The sequence below is a fragment of the Marmota monax genome, unplaced genomic scaffold, assembly GCF_021218885.2.
Source record: "Marmota monax isolate L192 unplaced genomic scaffold, Marmota_monax_Labrador192_F-V1.1 WCK01_AAM20220418_F8-fsc00081, whole genome shotgun sequence".
In the NCBI taxonomy this organism is placed as follows: Eukaryota; Metazoa; Chordata; class Mammalia; order Rodentia; family Sciuridae; genus Marmota; species Marmota monax.
Window position 1 is genome coordinate 2,833,870 of NW_026695234.1, and position 27,123 is coordinate 2,860,992.

The window sequence follows — 27,123 nt, forward strand, 5'->3', positions numbered from 1 at the left end:
TTGAATATTTTCTTTCATTCTCAGCACAACATTAAGGGTAATTAAAGGTTTCTTTTAAACCACCTGGTAACAATTCCTGTGTTCAAAATTGACTGCACAGTCACAATCACTTAGAAAAGTTTCATTTTGGCTGAAAGATGTACCAAACTGTACTTAAAAGTCAAAAGAATCCATAACTGTATAGTAAAAGAGAAAGCACAGTCATCACTGTAATGATTTAGCTAGCGACCTGGTAGCTAAGAAGGGGAAAAAAGCAAATGACTGAACATAACTTTTTGCTCCTCACAATATTAATATCTTTGATATGGTTTATTTCATAATATTCTCAGAAGAACTTACAAGACTACTTTCATTCTAATAAATGAGGAAACAGAGGCTCATAGACATTAAATAACTTGACTAAGTCCCAAATATCATATTTGGAATTCAAAAATCAGAAACAATATTTTTTCCATAGACCACAACTAATATACCACAAATAAAACCAGAAAAAAAATGATCCGACAATTGAAGAGTAGGTGGCACAATCAATGCAAAGGACTGGCTTAAACAAGCAGGAAATAAATGTTAAATGCCCAGTAAGTGTATTAAGCATTAAACAGCCAGGCAGCGTGGATCTAAAAGTTATGAAAAAGGGAATAGAAAACAGTAGTTAGGATTAGTTTTTTGTTTGTTTGTTTTAATATTTATTTTTTAGTTGTAGTTGGACACAATACCTTTATTTTATTCATATATTTTTATGTGGTGCTGAGGATCGAACCTAGGGTCTTGCATGTGCAAGGCGAGCGCTCGCTCTACTGCTGAGCCACCAGCTACCAACAATTCCTAGCTGTGTGATTTCAGATAAATTACTTAACCTTTCCAAATCTGTTTCCTCATTCATAAAATGAGGAAAACAGTACCCATCTATGTTATAGAATACTGATAACATTAAATGAGATACATGTGTCATGTACTCAGCACAGCAATTGGCATATCTTTTTGAAACTAAATCACATGCAAATTGTATAAAAGCAGAGACAGCAAGGCACTTAACATTTACCAAATAAACTAGTAACACAAAATCATTCAATAAATGTAACTAATACTAATAGCACCTAACATTTACCAAATAAACTAGTAACACAAAATCATTCAATAAATGTAACTAATACTAATATGATAAGAATAGTATGAACCAGTATCTCAACCTTGTTGAGCCATCAGAATCATTGGTAGAATTTTTAAAATACACAGATTCCCAGTTTCCACCATGAACACTGAATAAGAAGGTTCACAGAGGGGACCAGCTGCAGGGTTGGAACCTGAATATGTTTCTTTTCAGAACTCATGGAGGTAATACTAAAAGTATATAAAAAGTAGAGAACCATGGGAGAAAGAAAAAATAATTTGTACTTTACAATAGATCAACTGTGTATTTTCAAGGAGCTCTAAAATCAGTGAGAGTAGATTAACTCCAAGAAAATTCAGAGAAGTCAGAGGGAAAGTTCCTCATGAATTTCACTATTTCATCTATTCCCCACAGTAACCCTTTGAAGTGAGTGCCACTTTTGTTCTCATTTTTCAAACAAAGAAATGAGCTGCCTTTTAGAGAAAATACACTAGGCTTCTGTTTAAAGTGTAAGGAATTTATACCAACCACACATATTTTCTTGTTTGGTCCCTTTTGTAATCAAATGGTACCAAACATCTGTGCAACAGATGGCCAGAATTTGGAGTTTAGTCTGTGACTATAACACAGTTAAAAAGTTCATTCAGGGACCAACCCTTTACTATATTCTATGACTTCAATATTAACAATATGAAAGATTTTCATAAAAAAGATGATGGCCGGCCATACTTCTTTTAAAGCTAAAAAAGTAAAAATTGCTTTAAAGCATTTAAAACATGAAGAAAACCCACTAATTATAGTACAAATCTAGTTAAATAGAAATAAAACATAAGCCCTACGCTAAACATCTCCATATAATATTTTATTTTTTAACAAAGAGGAAAATAGTAAAAAAAAATGGATAACTTAAGGGTTTTAAAGCAATTTCTAGGGGAGGTTTCCCAAAACTAATAGATATGTGATACAATCTTCACAGTCTGTCTACACTACTGCACAGTGAGAACGCAGATTTAGGATAATGACTTGTATATCCTAAAAATATAAAATTGGACTAGGATCTCATAATTCAAGCAGGAAAATAATGTATGATAGAAATAAATATCTTCTCTTTAAAGGGCAGAAATGAAAAAGTTCTTTGGGGTTACCTCAAATCAATGATAAGATTCAGGAAACTATAATATTCACCACATAGATAAATGTACTATGATGGAAAATTTCCTAGTAGCAAAGGCTGACAAACATTTTGTTGAGTTTCTAGAGCAGTATATTAACTTCCCTTTTTTAAATTCTAAAAATAAAAATGATTCCTCCAGTTGGAATAAGGTGAGTCTGCTTATTTGCAGAAACATGGAAATGAACTTAGATCACCCCTTAATCCTCCACAGTCCCGTGACTTAATAGGGGATCCTCCACTGTGGCATATAAAAAGGAAGAAACTAAAGATTTAAGAAAAATGAAGAAAGGGCTTTAAGATAACAATCTGTAATTTATACCCAAGCTATTCACTACTTCACCTGACTAGCTAATCCCTCCCTCCTCTTAACTATTTGGTTTAATTTCTTTTATAAAATGGTTTTGATAAGGAAAAGAAAAAAAAAAGGAGATACCTTGGGAAATGTCAGACAAAATTCTAGTCAGTCCAAAATTAAAGTCAATCACTAAAAATGCATTTTTTATATACCTAAGTGCCCAATTTTAGAAGGGTGGTGGCAAATCTTTTCTTCCTCCAAAAGTATTACATTTCTCACTTGTTTTCACTTTAGCCTTTGGATCTATAGCAGCCAACAGTTTAAACTACAAAAGAAGTTACTCGTAACATTAGTGACCATTCAGAAACTGAAAGAACCTACTATATTATTTTGTTCCACATTGCTCTATCAATACTGGCTGAGGTGAACTTAGTTAATGGCTAGGGACAAATGATCTTTCTGGTAATCAGACATATAGATTGTAATGGGGTTGAAATGTAATGTCTTAAAAACAGTGACCTATGAGGTCTCTGTAGCCTGGCAAAGAGTTTAATCAAGGCTAAAAATCAATACTCCTTTACTCTCAGTATTTCTTCCATCTCTTTGATCTCTACATACTCTAAAGATTGGGATCAACTACAGTTAAAAATAAGGAGGAAATATAAAGGAATAATGAAAACAAAAATAAACTGGAAAATGGAAAGTTTGAAAACAGCAGCAACCAACATCACTTAAAAATTGCCTAAAGATGGACTACTGAGCACATATAGGAATGTAAAAACTGAGTGCCAAGTACAAATAAATAGCTGAGCCTCTGGCTATAGATCAATGTGACCTGAGGAATATTTAATACAGATTTTTATCTAAGCAAAGGAAAGGCTGAATTACTTAGTATAAGCTCTAATCCATATTATATACATCTTCCTTCTGAAGTGGCAACTATACCATTATTAAACTGTTCTTACTAGTGAGCAAAAGCTCATGTACATAATCACAGTGCAGGCCAAAACACAAAGCACAAAGCCTGTGAAATTTTACTCCCAAAGAAACAAGTTTAGAGATTCGGCAAGGACCATAGCAGCTGAACTGATTCACAAGAAGATTTGGTCTGACTTGTCACCAACACAGACCACAAATCTTACCAGTACAGAACTTAGGAGAATCACAGAGGAGGATTAACAAGCTCATTCTTATTGTATTTTGTGCAGTGTGGACAGAGCTTGCATGGCAATTTGGTATCTCAAAGGACCCAGAAGGCACAGATAACAATTAGTCCAATAGTGAACTATACTAGTTGTTTAGATAAGTGTGTAAATAAAAGCACAAACAGGGATTTTTTTTCGAACAAATAAATGTACAACTGGAAAAAAATTCTTAGAATAGTCCTATAATCTGCTTATATTAATAAATCACTTAGAAGTCAGGTGAAACATACCCAAAGAATTTTAGTAAAAATCTAATAAAAGCAGAAAATATAACCAAGAGTAGTTACTAGATTAACAAGATTATGAAATAGACTGAACAAACTAGGTTATAGACAGATTTTTTGCTTAAACAAGAAAGCCATCTTAGGATTTGTATAGCATTCAATATTTACAAAGTGCTTCAATTATTAATCTTATCAGCAAGTCTGGTTGAGCAGACTGAGCATTAACATTTTAGGGGAATTTCTCGAGATTACAGGAAAAGTTAGAGCAAGTGGTTTTGATCAATCCTTAAGATATAATCATTTATTCATTAACACATTCAACAAACTTTTTGGCCACCTAGTATGCTGGGTGCTGACAATAAAAAAGATAAAAACCTCCACTTGAAATAAGCTCACAGTCTAGTAGGAAAACAGGTAAGCAAGTAATTACTCTATGCTGTGATAAATCCTTTCACAGCAGTATGGTAAAGTGCTCTGGAATCATAGGACTGTAGCTGAGAGAAACCACGGAAAATTTCCTCAGAGAAACAGCAACTTGGGTCAAGTCTTGAAGGAAAAATAGAAGTGGCCAAGGAGACAAGAGGTAAAAGAGCACAGTCAGTTCAGAAGGAATAGAAGCAAGGAAGTTTTTCACGTCATGAACTTATCATGGGCTGTAAAAAGTATATGGCTAAAATGGGGATAAATTTTCAAACACTGCAAAGGGCCATATGATGAAGGGCCATGCTGAATGAGTTCAGACCCTGTGGTTTCAAAGCATCAAAAAGCTTTTTGGGACTTCATACAATAGTGTCATATCATTATTCATATACTGAAAGGAGTCTGTGGTGGCACTATGGAAAAATAGAGCATACAACCAGACCCAGGAAAACCCATTAGCAAACTTCTCCAGTAGTCAAAGCAAAATACAAGAGCCTAAATTAAAGCAGGAAAATGAACTAAATAGGAAGAATTGTTTTTCCCTTATTCTTCAAGGTACCCTCATCAGGAATATTACAATTAGGTGAGTGATGTTATCTACAATAATAAGACAATGTTATCTATTATTTGTGTACTTAATTTAGAATCACTCTGAGGTCTAAAGACATGTTGTATTAAACTGTCAGAGGATCATGATAATATAACAGAAGTTCTAAAATATTTAAAATAAATTTCAATAACAAGAATTAATATTTTATAATATTGATTTCAATTTTTTTCCCCCGAGGTAGTGGGAATTAAACCCAGGGGCACTCTACCATGGAGCTTCATCCCCAGCTCTTTTAATTTATTTATTTACCTTTTTTTTTTTTTTTTGTACCAGAGATTGAACTGAGGGCACTTAACCACGGAGATATATCCCAGTCCTTTTTACATTTTATTTTGAGATAGGGTCCCACTATGTTGCTAAGGGTCTCACTAAGTTATCAAGGCTGGCCTTGAACTTGTGATCTTCCTGCTTAGGCAACTGAGTTGGTGGACTTACAGGCACATGTCACCAATACCCAGCTCAAGTTCTAGCAATTTTATGTCAATTTATAGTAACGAAAATTGAAGTAGAAGTAGAGAATAAGTGTAGGATGTGTAAACTAGGGAAACAAAAATTTAATGCATTGTAAGCAGTATAGATCTCTGTAGACTCACTAACCTCTTGATGCCTGGAATAAAAAGTTCCTCAGTGCTTTTCACATTGATGAAAAAAAAGTTAGCAGTAACAAAACTAACTGTGAAATCATCATAAGTAGTTAATACAGTCAATTATTTATCTTGAAACATATAGACAAGAATCCCAGTGAGAACCAGAATTCAGCAGAACACATTACAACATAAATAATAATACAACAGCTATTACTGCCAAAACTCAGCATTATAAAAATTTTACCTCATGCCAGTCTTCGAGTTTGTTGTCAGAAAGATCTAGTTCCGACACATGAGCACAGAAGGCAGCAATTTCTCTTTCATCTCCTGCACAGGTTATTCCACAGCTGTTCAACACTAGTACACTTGGGAGGTTGAGGCGATCTGAATCACAGGGGACACAAAACACTTTCTACATCAGCCTAACTCTTGTCTACATATGTTCAGCTCTCAGGAACCATCAAGAAACAAAAATCAAACTGTGTGAAATTACAAAAGGACCCAGAAAATACAGGATGTTAACAGGCTCCAAGGATCCTGAATGCTAAGGGGAGGTAGCTAACTATGGCCCAGGAGAAATTCAAAAGCACAGAACCAGTACCTCCAAAATTCTTCCAGGCATTAACTCTGGTAGGGCTCTTCATCCTAATTACCACAACAGAGCCAACATCCACACTATTATCTTATCATCTGAACACCAGATGAAATCATGCCTGGACTGTCACCACCTTCTTGTTGGCCTTAATTCTTTTCTCCCATGAATTTAGTCCAAAAGTATTCAGGGTAACTCTGACTGATGTGAATCTTTACCTTTTGCTGCCTGTAAAAATTACCTCAAACTGTTAGATAATCAACCTACTAAACAACTTCTTTCTTCAAGTTCATATCACTGAAGAAATCTTCCTCACTTAAGCAGATCCTTTCAAAACTCTACATCTGGTTCTTTCATACTTGTCTACCAATTATACCCATTTTATATCCATGTAGAATTTGTCCCTTTTGAAAATTAACCTTCTTTTAAATTATAATTGCAATGAGAGAAAGTGTTTCAGAATCTGAAATATTTAATGAATTTGGTCAAATTGAGGTAACAACTCTGAGTACTACCTGGCTCAAAAATACATATGTCAATAAAATCACTCTTACTATATCTACTAAAAGGGGAAAACATGAATTCAACCACTCTTTTTCCACTTGGTAAAAAAGAAGATCTCATAAAGTTTATGCTTTATTAATGGAGGCTTCAAATTACATGGTTTTCCAACTTAGTATTTTTCAGTATCAAATTTCTCAGAATAGGAATGGATCCCAGAAAAAAAAAAAAAAGGTCAAGTATGAAGTCCACATCTCTCTACCATTCCAGGTCACATGCTGTGATAAAACTGTATTGAGAAATAACAAACACTTGGTAACCTCTGAACACAAGAACTAAAACAACAATTTACTATTAATCCCCATTAATTACAAAGAACTATTTCCAAGATCTATTAAGTACAACATTAAGCTGAAAGGCAAGCAAAAATGTACCTTGCACATTTCTAGTTATAGAATTTAGCTCATATCTAATCCTTCCCCTAGAAGGTCTTTATCGGCTGTATAACTAAATTCTACATTCCTGAAGACTAATTCAAGTCTCACAGCTTTGAACCCTTCCTGGTTATTAATTTTAATTCCAAATTTCCTTCCCAATCACTGTGTCATTCCTCTGGCTCAACATAAACTAGCTTGTGTTATCTTTGTAAATGTGACTGCCTTGTCCAGTTAAGCTGTTAAGCTCTTTGAGGGCACAGGACAATCATGCACTATTTGTACCCTCCAGGATCCTTGAAACAACATGCATTTGAAATATTATCACAGTGAGGATGAGAGGGGGCAAGAATAGAAGTTCAGGGGCTGGGCATGTGGCTCAAGCGGTAGCGCGCTCGCCCGGCATGCGTGCGGCCCAGGTTCGATCCTCGGCACCACATACAAACAAAGATGTTGTGCCCGCCGAAAAACTAAAAAAAAATAAATATTAAAAAAAAAATTCTCTCTCTCTCTCTCACACTCTCTCTTAAAAAAAAAAAAGAATAGAAGTTCAGTAGATTAGACAACGGGGAATGAAGGGAAGGAAGTGGGGACAGGGACAGGAAAGACAGTGGGATAACTCTAATATAACTTCCCTATGTACATATATGAACACACTACAATGAATCTCCACATCACACACAACCACAAGAATGGAATTCTAATTAGAAGAAGATATATTCCATGTTTGTATAAATATGTCATAATACACTCTACTGCCATAAATAAATAAATAAATAAATGATTTTGGGGCAAAAAAAGAGAGAAATATTACCACTTGAACATTATTCTTGCCCTTTAAGTACAACTATAACTCCTTGTGGACAATCTGGAGGAAAATAAGTACTGAGGTTCTTTAAAATCTGAGACCAAAATAAGGGGGAAAGATTATTTGACTCATCATTTTAAGTAAAGAAAATAATTTGTAAACAAGGTAATTCTGTGAACTGACTTCCTAAGTAAGCTCCAATAAATAAATGTGTAGGTCTCATCTTTCTTACCTTTCATAGGAGAGCCCTGAGGTGTGGCTGGGACATGGACTCCCATCCCAGGGCCACGACGGTAAGGAAAGTTTTCAGGACTATATTTTTCACATAATACTTGCATAAAACTTCTTCCACTAGGTTGGTCCATCTTTCTTTCCTAAATTCTACAAGAAACCAAGAAATCATCAAAATTATTTATTTACTCATATAAGAAATATTTACTGAGAACCAATTATTTATCAAGCACTAAAGTAGGCATTGCAGACATAGAAGATATGGTCACTGCCCCCAGGAAATTACACCATGGTAAGATTTTATGATTTAAGGAAGTTACATATGCAAACAAATGACAGCAACATAGCTCAGCATATGATATTTGCAAAATAATAAAAACTATTCCAAGATTAAGAAGAGGGGTGATCATTGCCAATCAAGAATAACAAGGCTTTGCACTAGTGCATAGAGTTCACGCAGTAAGTAACTGGAAAAAGGACTAAAAGAAGAGGTATAGGCTAAACATGAGGCTAAATAATTTGGATGAAGCTTTTATTATCTGACCCTTGAAATTCATTTTCCTCTTCTTCCACAGTAATAGAAATTTTACATATGTACACCATATATGTATATTGGCTATCTGTATTTAGAAATAAATATATGTCTAGTTCTAGCTGATTGGAATAGAAATAAGGTCTAGCTGATTGGGATAGAAATAAAATATTCTGTGGCAACGTCCAGCAATCATCCTTAAAAGACAGCCAAGGTATTCTATTTGACTTCCTTCTTTGTGTCGTCCTTCATTCTACTTAATAGAAAACAGATGCCACCTTGGACCATGAGCCAAGTAACATGTCCTAATGGAGGAGGAGGAGCAATTGCTAAAAGGGGCCTCAGTTCTGGAGGTCTTCCTGGGACTGAACTGCCATATAGGTATATATCTCTAGAAATTTCAGAAAATAAATAACCTATTTTATTTAATCCACTGTTCTCTTTTCTTTTCCCTCCCTCCCTCCCTTCCTTCCTTTCTTTCTTTCTTTTTCTTTCTTTTTTAGTTACTTACCACCCGGCCTAAGAAATGACTAATATAGAATTTCATTTCTTTTTCTTCTGAGTTTAGGTAGAAGATTTTCTACTTAACCTCAGCTGAGGGTCCAAATAATCAATAACTCCAGCACTTTCTCTATACTCCTCCATGTGTTAAAAGAGATAATACATGCTAACAGCCTGATAACATATTATCAGGAGCTACCCTATGCTTATATCATACATCAACCAGTAGGTTATCACGCTACTTTTTAAAAATTAAAACAATCAGAAAAAGAGAGGAGGATAGAGACTACTCAAAGAAAGGATATCATGAAAGAAGGCAGAGAATGTACAAAGGCATATGTAAGTAACCTCAAGAGATCCAGTGTTGCCAAAGCAGCATGACCATAAAGGACATCATCTAAACAGGAACCCCAAAGGAGAGCTTATGTGCCACATTAAGAAGCAGAGTTTTATCCTATGGTAAGCAGGAAGAAATTAGGTTTTTAGGAAGGGAAGACAATTACCAATTGTTTTGTTGGAAACTCACCCTAGCAATTATACAGTTGATGGATATGAGGGAAATGAGTGAAGGCAGGAAGAAGAGTTAGGAAGATGCTACAAGAATACAAAAGCAGGATAATAAGGACCTCAAAAGCCAGAGTGGGGGAAGAATTAGAAAATAGTGGCAGATTCAAAATGACTTAGAAAGCAAGCTTTTCAGGAACTGTAGGGGCTGAGAGAGAAGGGGAGTCTAAGCTGGTTTCCAGTACAGGTGACCAGGTGACTACATTACCTTTAACTAGTACCATTAGTCAAAAAAATATGATCAAAGTCAGTGTTAAGGGGCAAAATTATGGATTCCAATTTACTCATATTCAATTAGAGACACTTGTGGAATATTCTGGAAAACAGTCTAAATTTGAGTGAGAAATGTTAGCCAAAGATGAAGATTTGTACATCATCAGAATATAGGAAGTACTCTGAATAAGAACAGTAGGACAAGAGAACATGGGAATCAATGATATTTAAAGGACACGCAGAAGCAGCAAAGTCATGAAGAAAAAGAAAAGGAACAACAGAAGAGCAGCATATACAGCCAATATTTTGAGGACTTTAATGAGAAAAGGAGAAGGAAGACGGGATAGTAAGCTTGGCAGGCACAAAATAGAGGAGGGAATCAGACACAACTGTCACAAGTTTTCTCTCAAAATAGGAGAGACCTGAACATTGTTGTAGATTTCAAGAGTGGCTTACAGAGAGACTAAGGAGGACTACTGATACTTTTCCCTGGAAGAAACCAACAGGAATGAACATTTAAAAGTTTCTCTCAGAGAATGGTTTGATACCAGTCAGATATTCTTCAAATTGTTTACCATTACTGGAGACAGATTTACTTCACTATGGATGCACTGGTTTACTTGTACTTGCATAGTTTAATTATACTGAACACTACGTATTTCTCATGTTATCATCCTAACTCCAACTTTAATTATAAAGGGGAGTGAAACTGTGCAATTCTAATTCTTTCAGTATTGATTCATAGCATCAGATGCAGCATACTATGCATAGTAAGAGCTGATGAATGCTGAGTTATTAAAATCACTTGCCTCCAGGGTGCCAAGTGGAAAAAGCAGAGAATTCAGGATGGGGAGCAGATTTAAACCCCACTCAGATTTCACTACTTAATAGTTTTGTATCATCAAGCAAGTCAAGTATTTCTCTCTGGGACTCAAACATCTATATCTATAAAATATTAACGTCTACACTATTCATATTACAGGGTTGGTGTGGAGCCCTAAAATATATAAATACATTATTTGGATTAAAGGGCTATTGTAAAGCTCTAAATACAAATGCTATTAATTTTAAGCGAAAGTTATGGTAAAGTAGAAAGCATATGGACATAGGAAACTTATGTTCTCTCACTAGCTGGGTACACTTACGCTAGTTAGCTAACCTTTCTACTTTATCTTTTTCACCCATGGATGGTCTCAACCTTCCTCTCAGATTTGCCACAAGAAGTTTTTAAAAAGCATGAGTTAATATAGTCATTAAGTTTGGCATATCTCTTAGACCACTATCAAGACCATTCCCACAACAACTGTGTGAAATCAGTTCTCAAATAGTTAGAACACAATGGATGCTCATGGAGCATGTGTCCATTCACTGAACAAAGTTTCATCTCTATAACTTACCAAAGATTAGACTACAGAATACATTTCATAATTGAGTATATCACAAGTCACCTTGAAAATACAGGACAGTCTTCTGTTTAAAAATCTTCATTTGTAAGCTTAGGGGTAGAGACAATTGGAGTGCCAGATAGTTATTTCTATCTACATAAAATAGTAAATATTTGCATAGGAGCGCTCTCTATCCTAATATTCATGGTGTCAACTTTTGAGCTTGGGTTGTGTTCATCTTATGCTTTGGGAACCTTCAGGCTGATCTTTTAAAAAGTAAACATATCACCACCAACAGCAGACAACATAAAGCATATCTTATGCCACTTGGAACAAGCACCAGAGCTCTTATCAAAGGCCTTGTCTCAAGTTGAATGCCAACAGAATCTGTACAAACTGTTTAACAAAAACATCAAAGAAGTTACATTGCTATCTTTCATACAATTGGCAATTCAAAAAAAAACGTGTGGGGAAGGTGAACTCTATCAAAATAATGGTCACTGTGTTTAAGTAGCATCTATTATCTGTAGAATTCAGAACCACTGCACTACATAATTCAAGGGCAATAGTCTTAAACACAATTGAATTATAGACAAATTGAGAGTCTACAATGTGGCATGGGCGGCTGAGGCATGAGGATCAAGAGTTCAAAGCCAGTCTCAGCAACTTAATCAGGCCCTAAGCAACTTACCGAGACCCTGTCTCTAAATAAAATATTTTTAAAAGGGCTGGGGATGTGGCTCAGTGATTAAACACCACTGGGTTCAATCAAGCAAGCATGGGTACTTAAAATTTTTTTCCCTCATGGCAGAAAACAAAACATCCAGCCCCATACTTGAATAATTCTTCCAAATAGCCTGGATTTTTTTTTTAAATTATTATTCTTAAGACTGAAGAGCGACACCAGGTGCCTTTGCTGGTTCTTTTCCAGAATACTCTACTGCACTAGTTTTCCTGTAATAAAGATGATGCAGTCTTAGATAGGTGGATTTTGAATTAGAATGTTATGGCTGCAAAATGGATTGGTAATATAAATCTAATCTATCTTTTGGGGCAGTTTGAAGAGGAACAATAGGTGGGGAAGGAGGGCTGAAAACCAAGAAGACTGAAAAATAAGGAAATATAGGGTAGAAAAAAATCCTTTAACCAGAGCGTTTTAAAAGTTTTTTTAGGTATAGGGGATAATCTATGACTTTTTGGAAATAGCAGGTGTCAAATTTCATCAGTCTACCTCTATAGTTGGCAGAGTTCTAATGCATTTGTAAAATGTTCTGAATTGGTGCTTAAAGCCAAGGAGCCAGGAATCTTGGGTGATGCTGCTTGGTTCCATTAACAAAATGTGGAGTGTGCCTGTGAAAATCTCAAATCCATTGTGTCTCAAGATCCTGACTATAATATCCTCTTGTAAAGTGCTTGGAAAAAATCAGGATAAAGTACAAATTGGAGGATAAAGTGCTCAGGGCACTTTTGCCAGGTGGATAAATATCAGAACAGAACATTCAGCTTCCTAAGTACCCTCAATTGCTATCAAACAATTTATATTTTATGTTCCCACTAAAAGGGTAGATCAAAATTAGTATGATACTCAACACAACTGAAAACAGAAATAGGCCACGTCTGGACACTAACACTGGAAGATATACTAGATCCAACCTCGTGGTCTCATGCAACATCAACATTTCACAAGGAAACAATGTGCAGTAGTGTATTTCATAAAGTATAAATACTACCAGCCTCACTTACAACTCCCAAGAGATATAAATACTATGCCACAGAATGCCAAAATATAAATTTTAAATCTTATAAAAATAGATTTACTGGATTGTATATATATCTAGACTATCTCCAGAGTGAAAAAATAGAAATGAGTAAAAGTAGTACCAACAGCTGACTCCAGAGAAAAGAAATGAAGAAGAAGGGTAGAAAGATTCGTTTTTCAATGTCTACCCTTTGAAACCTTGAACTCACCATATTCATAACTCATCTTTTCACAATGGAAAATATTGTATCTGGAAATGCCACAATATTTTGTTACACAATTTTTTATTTCCTCATTATTGTAAAGTTTTTATGCAAACAATTCCAACTTGGAATTTTTGTATGTAGAATATACAACATTATAAAAATTTTTAAAGGAACTGGGGAAGAAGAAAGTAGAAAATAAAATGGATGGCCAAACAGAGATAATTTTGTAAAACAGAATGAGGAAAGTAAAAGCAAGCAGAAACAAAACACACCCAAGCCTCAAAACCAAACTAGAATGAAACTAAGAGGAAGGGCTGAGATGAACAGGGAAGATTCTGTGTTCTACTATTCTTTACCATGGCTTTAACAAGGACAAAGCAAAAGCTCCACTATGGATTGTACACAAAGAGCTGGAAGAATACCCTCAGGCTGCAGTTTGTCTTTGCACACCAAGTTAAATGTGTCAACAAAAGCTACCAATTTTATCCAAAATTTTCTGTCTATAGCCACATCAAGAGGGGTGATGCCTTAAGAGGTTCAGGCCTTGGGTCACCTCAGACTGTGGAGACTAACAAGGAACAGAGCTGGGCTTCAAGCATCAGGAAGCCATTCTGCAGATTTCAATATAGTAGAAGAGAAGACAGTTGGGAACTGATTTACAGTTTGGAAAAGAAACAACAATAATTCAAACGTCATTAATTTAGGATGAGGCTAAATCTTCAAAAGAGTATTCATAGTTTCTATAAAAGGAAAATATTCTCAAGTAGTTTAATATTACTTTCAGTTTCATTTACATACAACGAATCAATCTTATCTATTCATCAGAGTAGGGTGAAAAAAACTACACTCAAAAAGCTGCCTGCCAATCTTTTGCCAATAATATTTGTAAACAAAACAGGTTAAACATTTTGTCTACAGGCTCCACAATTTCACCTTTAGGTTCCTTTGTTGAGATGATACTTCATGTCAGTGATTTTTTTTTTTCTGTACTTAGGTGTCTGTTTCCTTCACAAAACAATCTGAGAATGAGATTATTTACCAATTGTTTAATAAAAAATATAGTCAACAAATACATTTAGTATTATATATCTGCCATTTCTTTCTGTATTTTACCAACTGATCCCAATTTGGCTTATTCGCCCATTCATTTATGTACAAAATATGCGATCTCACAGAGCTTACTTCAGCTGAACAAGCATGTACCAGATGCTGAATCCAAACACTGTGCTAATCCTGAAGAAAGGGAGAATGAATAAAATCCAAACCCTGTCCTCAGGACATCAACAATCTAGAAGGAAATATACCAGATGATACATATATAAAATATAAAATATGATTAAACTTTTGGAAACATGATGAATTAAATCAAAGAATCTCTTAGGATTACTAACTTTCGTGTCTTTCTGTTTTTTGTTTGTTTTGGTGTGTGGGGAGAGAAATTTGGTTTTTTCTTTTGTTTTAGCCCATTTAACTTTCACTTTGTAGACTCCTCTTTTAACCTCATCCAAAGAAACCTTTGTTTTTGAATGATTCCCCATTAGACCCAAACCCTGAAAGATACTTGTACATTTAGGTAATTGGAATTTTTGTTTTCTAAATAAGCATTTCTGATCCTCAGCATAAGTGTATCCCCAATAAAACAGAATAACTCAGGAAAAGTATATGTTATATATTTTCCCTCCAAGAAAGATTAAATAAATCAATATATAAAGTTCTGTTAATCAACTGCTTTCTAAGTATTTGCTTTTAAAAAATACAACATCCAATGAGTTTTCAAAAATTTCCAAGTGAATATATGCAAGCAATAACTACAGCAAAACCTGTAACCCCCCATCATGTAGTATCCCTTTTTATTAGCTAAGGATATAAATAAGTGTTACCAACAGCTTTCATGTCTAAAGCATATTTAGAGCCACAGCTATACCCGGAGACATCAGTAACAGATTTAGCAAGGTCACTGAGCATGAGGAAGCACCTTATGGTGTACACCCTTCCAAACCACTCTTTCCAGGCTATGTAGATACACTTAATTTTATACAGATTGTTGTTTTTAGATATATAGTTTTATCATCTGTTTTTTCCTATACAGCTTGTGACAAACCTTCATATTAATAACTATCCATCTATTTTGAAAGTTTGTAAAGTATTTCATTAGTAAGCTGAATTATGTATTATAAAGAACCTGCAATTCTATTTCAGTTACTGCCCTTGAGCATTACGTAATGTATCCAAGTGGATGTCTCCTTTAGGTAAGAAGGAAAACAAATCTTTTGAAACTATTCTGTATGATTATAGTTAGCCAATTCACTAACTTAACTTTTAGCATTCCAAGTGCAAAACAAGTCTAGCTGATAAAATTCATTATCATAACACACCAGGCCACCATGATTTCACATCCTAAGGACCACCCTGTTTCTCAAAGTCTCTTTCTCAACTGTATACTACATGGCATTTAAGTGTAATAATGTGGCACATCAACTTTTCCTGGTAGAAAATTAAAAGTAATTTAAAAAACCAACACTTCAGATGAAATGTGAGTTCAGACTCTTCCTGATCATTCTTATTGATCGGAGACTACTACTATCTTTTCCTACCATGGCACCATACTTCTTGAAAGTATCAAAAACAGTGGAGTTTCTACCCAAAATTCTTAATTTCATTGCATTAATGACATCATCAGTGACAAATATAGCCTCAGAGCTGTCAATGACTTCTAGTAAAGAATTATACTACATTTAAGGCACATTGAACACTGGACAAAGAGACAAAGTTTTCTCATCTACAATTGCACATTAGCAAATTCAGCTACTCCCAAGCTCGCAGTCCACTGTACAAAAACAGAGCACCTGAAATTCTAATCTAAAGGCTTCAACCCAAGACCTTAATTATTTTATTAGAAATTTGAGAAAAAAAGTTAAACACTGCTATTTATACTGAAGTATTTCTTTGTGTGAAAATGTTTCTAAACACATATGATTTTCATTGTCCAAAATTGTCGTCTTAAGCCAATTGTCCATATCCCTGCTAAATTAGGGATTCTGAAATATAGAGCAAAAACACATAGCAGACACAACAATCACAACAAAAATGACTTAACATTCACAACACCCTTTACTTCAACAGCTTCCCCCAACCCACACTCAACTCCTTCATAAATTAACATTTACCCTTACCTTTCTATTTGGCCCAGATTTGATTTGGAAAAATTCCAAGGCTTTGTTGTTTTACTTATGCAAAGCAGAATTAGACACATTTACTCTTGAAGTGATGTTTCCAAACCAAGTATCTCCACCCTGAGATTAACAATCATTTTAAAGCCTAGTCATTTTCCACAACCACTCTCTTAAAGAGACAAACTGCCACTGTTTACAGGAGAGGAAACTGAGGGCACTTGCTCAGTTTTCTATGGCCCAATCAGCATGCTATATTATGCTCTCCACATCTCTAATCTGTTTAGTCCTGCTGTCTTTATTAAAAATGAAACATTTCAGGCTGGGGATATAGCTCAGTTGGCAAAGTGTTTGCTTCCCAAGCACAAGGCCCTGGGTTCAATCCCCAGCACCACAAAAACGAACAAAAATTTCATACCAACAGCATATAGACCCCCATAAATTCTAGAAGTATAACTTATTAAAATGTATGAAAATCATTATAGCCAAAAAACTAAGAAGCATTTCTACTGCCTAATCTAGTTACAAAAGGGGGCGAAATTATTCTCAACTTTTTTTGTCTTTCCGCAAGGCAATGAATTTTTTTTTTCTTAAATGGATTAGGTTTCATCAGAAGAAAACTACATGTACATTTTCTTTCAGCTGTGAACACACAAATTTAAGGTCATTATCTAGCTGTTTACAGAATGGATTACCCTACTATCTCTGCTCTACAGAAGCCACCATGTTAAGGCAAGTCTCATTATCAACAAACTATTAGTTTATCACTCTGCTTTCTAGAGGTGATTACCAACCACTCTAGCTAATAACCAGGGATTCCAGATGTTAAAACATCAGTTATCCAGAAAGGCTATGAAAGTTTACGCATAAAAAAAAAGTTACTAATCCCTTCCACATTTACTGCTAATGGCATAATATGCCCAACAATAATAAGTGCTGATTCTGGATCTAAAATGTCTGGAAGTAAATCCTGACTGATTCCACTACTGTGTGTGACAGTGGGTAAGTTACTGAAGTTTTTCAGGTCTCCATTTCCTCATCCACAGGAAGGATAATGAATGGTTCCTAACTGGAGAATGAAAGGAGAAAATATAGGCAAAAAGTATTTAGCACAAGAAAGCACAGAATACTAGTTTACTGTTGCATCTACTAATCCTATTATTACTACCATCAATATCCAGTGAATATAGCAGCTGAATGTAGGGTGAGAAGACTTGTGATTTTTGTTAAATAGATTTGGTCTCATTTGTTTTAAGGGCCGGGGACTATGCTAATTAATGCCAACTTAATGAGTCATCACAAAATAAAATATCTGATATTTATGGCATGCCTCCTTACACAGAAGATCTCACCAGTATCTCTCTGCCTATCTGAATTTTATGTATACTGCAACATCCCATTCAAAATATACTTGAGAGATGAGACTTTTTCAGATACCTCTTGCCTTAAAGATGTTTCCTTTTAGCTGAGCTCATGGTAGCTACTACCTAAAATATTCAGTGGGCAAATAATCACATATTGGCCTGTCATCTTTTCATTTTTGGCCCAGATACTGCACATTATTAAAGTCATGCATTGTGATGTAATTTTCATGTGTTTATTTGTATCCTCAGACCAGACAGTTTTTTGACAATAAGAATCATACATATCCTAACACTTCTTTGTATCTATCATAGACTGGAACTTTGCACATAATTGGAAATTAGTATATGTCCTAATGATAGGTTTTCTAGTCACTTCTATTGTTCATAGCAAATACATTTTATAAAATATAAAAACTGTATTTATTAATAAACTCTGCAATCAAACATAGAATTACTATTTAATTCAGCAATTATACTTCTGGGACTATACCCAAAAGAATCAAAAGCAAGTAGAACAGATAGTTACACCATTATTCACAATAGCCAAAAGGTAGAAAAAAAAATCCAAGTGTCCATCAGTACGTAAAGGGCTAAGCAAAATGTCATACATACACACAATGGAATATTATTCAACTTTTAAAATGAGGAAAATCTGACATAAGTTATAACATATTTGACATTATACTAAAGGAAATAAGCTAGACACAAAAGGACAAATACTGTATAACTGTACTTACACGAGTTTAAAACAAAGTAGTCAAATTCATGGAGACAGAAAGTACCAAGGTTGGTTGCCAAGAAGGTGGGGAGTGGGGAATGGAGATTAATGGATACTGAGTTTCAGTTTGGAAAAATGAAAAAATTCTGGGATTGTGGTGATGGTTGTATAACAACGTGTACATACTTAATGCCACTGAACTAAATAGTTAAAATGGTAAATTTTAAAATGGTTATTTTACTATAGAAATATTTATAAAAAATAAAGAAATAAAGTAGATGGTATAGAAAAAAATGTATTAGGCCAAGTCCAAAATTTCCAGTTCTAATCTCGGGCACCCGCATGAAATTAATGCAGAAAATTCACTTGAGGATTTTAAACCATGAGTGAAGAATGAAGTAGCCAAGCCTCCATAAGTGAATTTAGTGGGAGATTTGATTTATGACATATATAATCTTCACTTATCTTTTTCTTTGAATCCTTTACCAATGTTCATGAGAAGAAATGTTAATAAATGAATAAGGGGACTAACCTTTTGAAAAAGTATGTGCCCTTATACAACTTTATGTTATACTCAAACATTTATCCATAAATTAAATACCAATACTATGACTATAATCACTTTTTAATAATCAAAACGTTTTTAAAATCTATAAAGGGAGTTGGTCAGTAAAATGAAAAACTTTTGATCAGACATTAAAAACATAAGACATAAGACAGAAACGGGAGCGGAGGGCATTTGCAACACACCTATGAAGGAGGGGCACTTGCAGCATAGTAAGAAGAACTCTTAAAAATAATTTCAAAAGGTGAAAGCTCAAAGGAAAATGGACAATAAACATAAATATTTAATAGATAATAACACTGAAATGGCTATTAAATATATGTAAAAGATGCCCGATTTCAGTAATGTTCAGAGACAAAAATTAAAGTAGTGATGTATTATTTCAAATAAGTTAGCAAAACTTTAATGACTCTGACAATACCAAGTGTTAGGATGTGGAAGAACAGGAACTCTCACACTACTAGAGTATAAATTTGAAGACACTTTGGAAAACAACATGTCTTGAGTTGAAGACGCACATACTCTCTCATACAGCAATTCTACTCTCAGCATGACCGATATTGGAACTTGTAAATGTGCACCAGGAGATAAGGACAAGAATGCTGATAATAGCTTTGTTTGAAATTGCAGAAATCCTGGGGTAAAAACCCCTTACATTTAAGAAACAGTGATTGCATATATTACAACATATTCATAAAACAAACAATTGGTAGTTCATTAAGCTTGTTTCCTCATCAACATGAATGATTTAAAAAGCAATGCTGAATGGGTGAAATAATTAATCACAAGAATATACGCAATTCCATTTATACTGAGAGTTTAAATTTTTAAATTTAAAATTAAATGATAATTAATCTTCCATCTTCTAATTTAATTTAGGGTCAGATAAATATTTAATAAAAAATAAAACTATAAAGAAAAGTCAGAAAATAATAACACAAAACTGAGAACAGTGGCATCCTTTCAGGTTGAAGGTGTACATCAGGAGAGGCACACAGGGGACACAAACAGAACTCAGTCCCTCTCCAAATCTGCTCCTCCTATGCTCACTCCCATCTCAGAAATTACATCTGATCCCTCTTTTTCTCTCACACTCCCATGTGATTATCAGGCAGACCCATCAACACATCTAAAACATCCCAATTCCTCCCATTCTTTCCTTCTCTTACTTTGCTCTAGTCCAAGCCAGGACTGCTGCAACAGCCCCCTCCCTGGTCTCTCCTAACTTGTACAATTCATTCTCCACAAAGCAGCCAAGTCGTCTTTTCAAAATTTAAGTTAAATTGTGTCTTTTTTAAATTCAATGGCTTCCTTTCCCATTTAGAATAAAATCCAATCTCTAGCATAGTCTTCAATTTATCTGATCTCTCTAATCTTTTCCTCCTTCCACACTTTTCCTAGCTCACAAGGCTTCAGACTCCCTGGCTTTCTACTTCTCAAACTTGCCAAGCTAATTTCCCCCTTTCCTGGCTCTTGGCAGAGTTGCTTCAATTCAGCATGAGTCTCAAATGTAAACCCAAATGTCACCTTCTCAAAGTCTGCCTCTGATCACCTAATCAAAAATGGCACCACTGCCACTATCTATCACTCATTATCGCTTCATTCTTTCTTCGAAGTTCGAACCATGATCCATTCATTTGGTATTTAAGGTCCCTCTCCACCAGAATTTGAGTTCCACAAAACCAGGAACCCATCAGTCCAGTTTAGTGTACACTGGACAAGTGTTTGTTGGATGAATGAAAAGGTAAATTTTATTTAATAGACATGAAGTAGTGTGGCAGACTGGGGAGAAAGAAAAATTTTGGAAAATCACTGGAAAGGCATTATCCAGAGAATAGTTTTAAACAATCCTTTTTGTGAGAGCACTTAACACATCACATTTCTAAGAATGATTAGTAAATTAACAATAAAAGTTTCATACAGCCACAATCTCTTGATTTCAGAAATGTGTCACCTGCTTAAATCACCTTTTTAGAATAGCATTGCAGTTAAAAGCGTGAGCTTTGATTAATTCCAGGTTCATTATGGTTGCTGTGTAATTTCTCCAAGTTACTTACCTGTCTATGCCTGTTCCCTTATTTATAAAATAAAGGTATCAATAGCTATTTCATAAGGTTAATGTGAAAATTAAATGAAACAAAGTTTTTTAAATGAAATCATCTAGTGTCTAGCATAAGTTGTAATTACTATTGTGAAAGCTGAAAATGGCAAAGTCCAGACAAATATGGGAGCTGACAGAAGGCAAATACCAACATCCTCTCCCTCTAGTACAGGTGGACTAATTATTGACAACATACTGGGGATATAATATATGCCACAACTAAATCCTATTCCTGAGAAGGCAAATGTACACAAAGGTAATGCATTGTAAGTGTAGACAAAGCATATTGAGAACACGGAAGGTCAGTCACATGTAGAACTGAGACTTAGGACAACAGTGGAAATCTGTTAGATGAAAAAGTGGAGGAAAACACATATACAGGTACAACTAAGCGAAAGAAATGCAAGATAAAGATAGAAACATACTGTAGATGATGTGGAGAGCTGTTGGAGGGGACTGGCTAGGCCAGATGGTAAGGACCTATGTCCTCTGGAAGTTTGCATTTTATTCTTTGAGCAGTGGTAAAACTAAGGGAAAATAACATTCTAATTTAATACCAACCTTTCTCAAAAAGACCAAACACCTAGCCAGGTGCAAAGGCACATGCCTACAATCCCAGAGACTTGAGAGACTGAGGCAGGAGGATCACAAGTTTGAAGCCAGTGTCAGCAACTTAGTGAGGCCCTAACAACTTACCCAAACACTGTCTCAAAAAATAAAAAAGCACTGGGGATATAGCTCAGTGGTAAAGTGATTCCGGGTTCAATTCCCAATGCCCAAAAAGGAAAAGAAACAAAAAAGGAAGGAAGGAAGAAAGGAGGCAAAAACACCTTTATGACTTTAAACAGCACACACACCCATGATCTACTAACCCAAAACGGAAAACATTGCAAGCCTGACTTCTGGAAACCATATGAACCATCTGCTTTTTAACAATGACTGACCTAGAACCTATTCTTGCAACCCATATCTCATTACCGTGATGACACTGATGCTAGTGGTCATCATCATAACAGCAGCAGATAAAAATCTACTGAGCGCCTACTGCGTGTTATGTGCTATGTTGCTTTTGCATGTACCATCTCATTTAATTCCAACAACACCCTCATAAGAAATACTATTAATCCTGTTTTACAGGTTGGAAAATAGAAGTACAGTGAGGTTACAGTCACAGGAATCAAGTCTAGGCTGACTTCAAAGCCTTAAAATTAAACCATCCTGAACTATGATATTGCTCAATTCATTAACTTCACTTGCTCAAAAGTCAAGTGTGTGTACCTATTATCATTTAAGGCATCATGCTAATCAGTGATTTTTAAATTTTATTGAACAGAAGAGTCACCTGGGCAGTTTGCTAAAATATAGAGTCCTAGGTGCCACCAGAGATTAAGTTTCTATAAGTCCAGGGCAGTACTCAGGGATATGCATTTTTAGTAAGTCTAGTTATTCTGATTCACTAGGTCTATGACCTATGTTCCAATAGACCCTATGCTAGATGTCCTCAAGAATCAAAGATATTTGAACCCTGTCACCTCCAGATATTTATGATCTAAAAGAGGTAAAAATAAGGCACACAAACAATACAATCAAGAAAGACTTAAAAAAGGTTAGACCTCAAGAATGTGACCCCACTGATAAAATTTAATGTGAGCAATTCTTTCCAGATTAATGTGCCTTTGGTTCCAAATAATATGAACTCATCTTCAACTGAAAGTAACATTATTAAACTAGTCAAATACATATCCTATACACTTACTTATTAAATATTAGGCAAGGTACCATTTGACAATGCAGAAGACTGTGTGACAACCTTTCAAAGGAAAAGGTCTCTAACTTTGTTCCCCAACATTCATTAATGTTTACTATAAATTAATACTGTTTTTATAAGAGTCTAACCTATTTTAGAAGAGGGTCATCTTAATGAAATGAGGATAAACAGGATTTCACAAAGAAAGGGAACACACTTTGTTATATACCAAGCAAGATATAATGATTAGAGACCTTGGTAGGAAGAGGATCTGTTTTTTGGAAATGGAATGTCAGGAAAAAAATTGAGAAAAGCTGCAGAGGGTCCTCAACAACAACCTAAACAGTATGGGCTTTATGTATTGCTGGCACTGAAAGGCACTAATGGTTTTTGAGGAGAAAAATGAAGTAATCACAGCAATATTCTCTGGAAGAATACTCTCATGAAGCTATGTGAAATCAAGTAGCATTAGAATACAGACAATGGGAATTGTTGGGCTATTACTGTACTGATCCGCAAAAAACATAAATCAGAACAGGGTAGGCTGAAAAAGGGAGTAATGGTAAATCTTAATGTCTAAACACATGTAGGACAAAGGCAACAGTCACAGCTAAAATGATTTCTTCACCTATTAAACCCAAATTGTAACACTGTCAATTTCACATTACTTTTCAGAACTTTTTCTTACATTGCAGAATAGGTCCAAAATATATCAAGAACTCACTTATTTAAAACATAGCCCAGGACTATGAAATGAATAATTAGGTCTAAATAGCCAAAATACACGTCATATAGTTTAAACACTAAGGGGAAAATAAGTATTTTATGTGTATTTAAAACATCATTCAAAGCAACACAATCCCATTTTACACAATTCTGATAAATATTAAGTGTCTGATTTCCAAAGCCACAATACTGTGGAAGCAAAGATTACAAGGGGAAAAGAGCCTGCTGTATGTCTAAAAGTCAAAAGGAAAACTGAAAACTAAAAAACAAAATGAACAAATGAAAAAAAAAAAAAACACAATCACTCAGAATAAGTTCTCCACATTGTTTATTGACACGTACACACGATTCCCAGAAAATGAAATCAATGAGATCTTCCTTAATGTTCCAAACACCTACCAAAAAAGACAATCTTTTTTAAACATTCTTTAAAGCTATATTTTAAAACAAATATTTACCTGATTAAAAGAGATAATTTTCTGAAATGTTTGATTCATACCAACATAAAGTCTCTCCTCCACAACCAAGACATAGTCAAGAGTTAAAAAGAAAGATATATTTTATCACCCACAAAGTTTGAAGACAATAGAAAGCTTTCATAAGGCATCAAGTCAAGAATGTGTCCCCACTGATAAAATTTAATGTGAGCAATTCTTTCCAGATTAATGTGCCTTTGGTTCCAAATAATATGAACTCGTCGTCAACTGAAAGTAACATTATTAAGCTAGTCAAATACATATCCCATACATTTACCTATTAAAATTAGGCAAGGTATCATTTGACAATGCAGAAGAGGCTGTGTGAGAACTTTTCAAAGGAAAAGATCTCTAACTTTGTTCCCCAACACTCATTAATGTTTATTATGAATTAATACTGTTTTTCATAAGGGTCTAACCTATTTTACAAACAAAAAAATCAGTTTTGTAGTTAAATGATTCAAAGTAATTCCTAAGTTTATGAAATATACTAAAGCCATGAACTTTATACATTTAAATATAGAGCAAAAAGTATAAAACATAACAATTACTAGAGTAAGAAGATTCAAGATGTTTTTAAGTAACAGAAAAGCAAAACAGTGTATCTTTATAATGGTAGCAGTGAAATAAAACTTCCTTAACTATGACTAGGAGCAAAGTGGCTAAATGAAACTAGGCCTCTCATATTTCTCAGATGCAGCAAAGGACAGAGAAAATTAAGAGGCACAGACACAATTTTGTCGAATGATTGGGAAACACTGATATGTCAAATATTATGATTGTAATACTTCAAGAAACAGGGATCAAATATGTTATATGTTATAAACATCTAACTAACTGAAGCAAACATTTATACCTGGCAGCCCTACCCCTGTCCCCAAAACTCATCTTGGAATCATCTTTGTTCTCTAAAAGCGCAGAATATGGAGACACTGACTAATCAAGAAATGTGCCTTATAAACATAACTTTTCAATCTGCAAGTGGAGACCCATAAATCAATTTGGTGGATTTCAGTCAGTATGTTTCTAAATGAAAGAAAATGGAATAGAAATTACCGGAATGCACACGTAATAAGGGTAAAGGTTGAATTACTTTAAAATCATATGTAGATATGTACTAGATCACAATGTAAAATGCACTGTGAGGTATAATTTTTTTTTTATTTAAAGGAAATAAACTAAATTTGAAAAATACCACCCCAGATATCCAGTCTAATGTCTCAGGACCCAAAGACTGAGTGTTTTCTTAGTCTTCAGCACTTATTCAAACTCTCCTGGCTCAAGATGAATCCGTGGAAACCAATATAAGAGCTCCATGGCAGCATGAAGAGAACAGGGACAAACCCCTGCTAAGTCTTTACTGGGCACTGAATGCATTCTCAGCTTTCCCAAACAGCCCGAGATGGTGCCTACAAGCTCCCTGTAGCTTAGCAACCTTCAGAGTAAAGCTCCTCCTTCCTGCACTGACTGTAAACAGTTCAACTCTTTCAACCAACTTTCAACTATAACTGCTGCCATCACTATGTCCCAGGAAAAGATACTGTGGAATGCCTTCCTAGTAAAGGACCTAGAACTCTGTATTCCCATTCTCAAAACAAGAAGCTCCAAACATCGTTAGTCCCTGCAAGATCCCAGGTCAGGGTTCGCTCCTGCCAGCCTCCACTTGATTCCACCCCCCTCAATCTCGGAATCTCCCAACTTGGGGCAAATATATTCTACCAAAAGCCCTGGTTAAACTACCACATCCTTTTATCAGTCCCTGGAAGGGTCGGGCCTGGTGCACCAGGAGCCTAGGGATGGCCGCCCTTTCCCAGCAAACCTCCCTCGGGACACGTCCTCTATTTTTTTTTTTTTCTTTTTCTTTAATTCTGTAGTTCAGAGACAAGTTTCCTAGACCCCCGGCAGTCTCAGACAAGTCTGTCTCCTACCAGGTAGGGGCATCTCCCCAGGCTTCAGGCCTCGGGGCACACTGAGCAGCCAGGATTCTCTCCGGACCTCGGGGGCTCGGCACACGTCCCCTCCCACCTGGGACCGGCCTCTGCTCCCCGCCCAGGCCCCTCCCGCTCCGCCCGAGCCCAGCAGGCCCCGCAGTCCGCCGAGCCCCGGGGCAGGCCTCCCACCCCCCAGCTGCCCCGGCAACGCCGCTCGACCCGAGTGCCCCCCGAGCTTCCTCTCACTGCGCCCCCAGGAGTGGCCGTCCACGCCCGGGCTCCGGAGGGGAGCGCCCCGGCCTCGAGAGCCCGGCGGAGCCGGCGGGCCGGGCTCACTCACCCCTCAGCCCGGGAGGCGGGGGAGCTGCTGCGGCGGCTCCTCGGGCTGTGCCTCTCCTCCCCCCTCCCGGCCACCGCCGTCACCGCCGCCGCTCAGCCTCCGGCTTGCTCCCGGCGGGCCCGGGCCCGGCTCCGCTTCACCTCGTCCCCCACTCTGGTCGCCGGAGCCCGGTGTCCTGCATTGACCCGGAAGCAGCTTTCCCGGCCCAACAACAACACGTGACCCCGCCGCACGTGTCACGTCCGCTGCGTGAATGGGAGGGGGCGCTGGAGGAGCAGGTCCTCCCAACCAAGCCAGGGTTGCCATGGCGACAGAGATGCCTGTCAGGGCCAGAGCTTCAGCAAAAACACACCCTACCTCCTCCTGCTCTTCCCTCTCCCTTCCACGAGGGAAGGGACACCCCCAGGTGCAAAAGAGTACAGATTGTCACTCCCGAATGAATGGGGGCAGGTCAGAGCAGAGCCTCCTTTAGAAAGGAGCTTTGGACTGAACCTCTCCACACCCACCTGGAATCTTGGCCTGGCTTTGGCACTAATGAACTCAATGACACTGATAGAGTCATTTCCTCTTTCTGGCTTTAGTGGCCTCATCCATACCAGAAGAGACCTGACTGTAGTATCATAAGATCCCATG

At 36.2% G+C, this 27,123-nt stretch overlaps 1 protein-coding gene across 2 annotated transcripts in view; it reads right to left on the reverse strand.

Annotated features, from left to right (window-relative positions):
- LOC124088837 (tubulin-specific chaperone cofactor E-like protein) overlaps window positions 1–26,671 on the reverse strand; it is a 138,646-nt gene extending 111,975 nt beyond the window's left edge. The window contains exons 1-3 of one of the 2 annotated variants that reach the window (XM_058577094.1): window positions 14,286–26,124; window positions 8,194–8,342; window positions 5,871–6,010 (exon numbers count right to left, since the gene is read on the reverse strand). In XM_058577094.1, the coding sequence (XP_058433077.1) occupies window positions 5,871–6,010; window positions 8,194–8,326 (273 nt within the window). In that variant the 5' untranslated portion in view covers window positions 8,327–8,342; window positions 14,286–26,124. Of the gene's footprint in view, window positions 1–5,870; window positions 6,011–8,193; window positions 8,343–14,285; window positions 26,125–26,490 lie in introns of those variants that run through there. The other variant, XM_046438612.2, reaches the window with a different exon arrangement.
- Window positions 26,672–27,123: the final 452 nt, after the last annotated feature.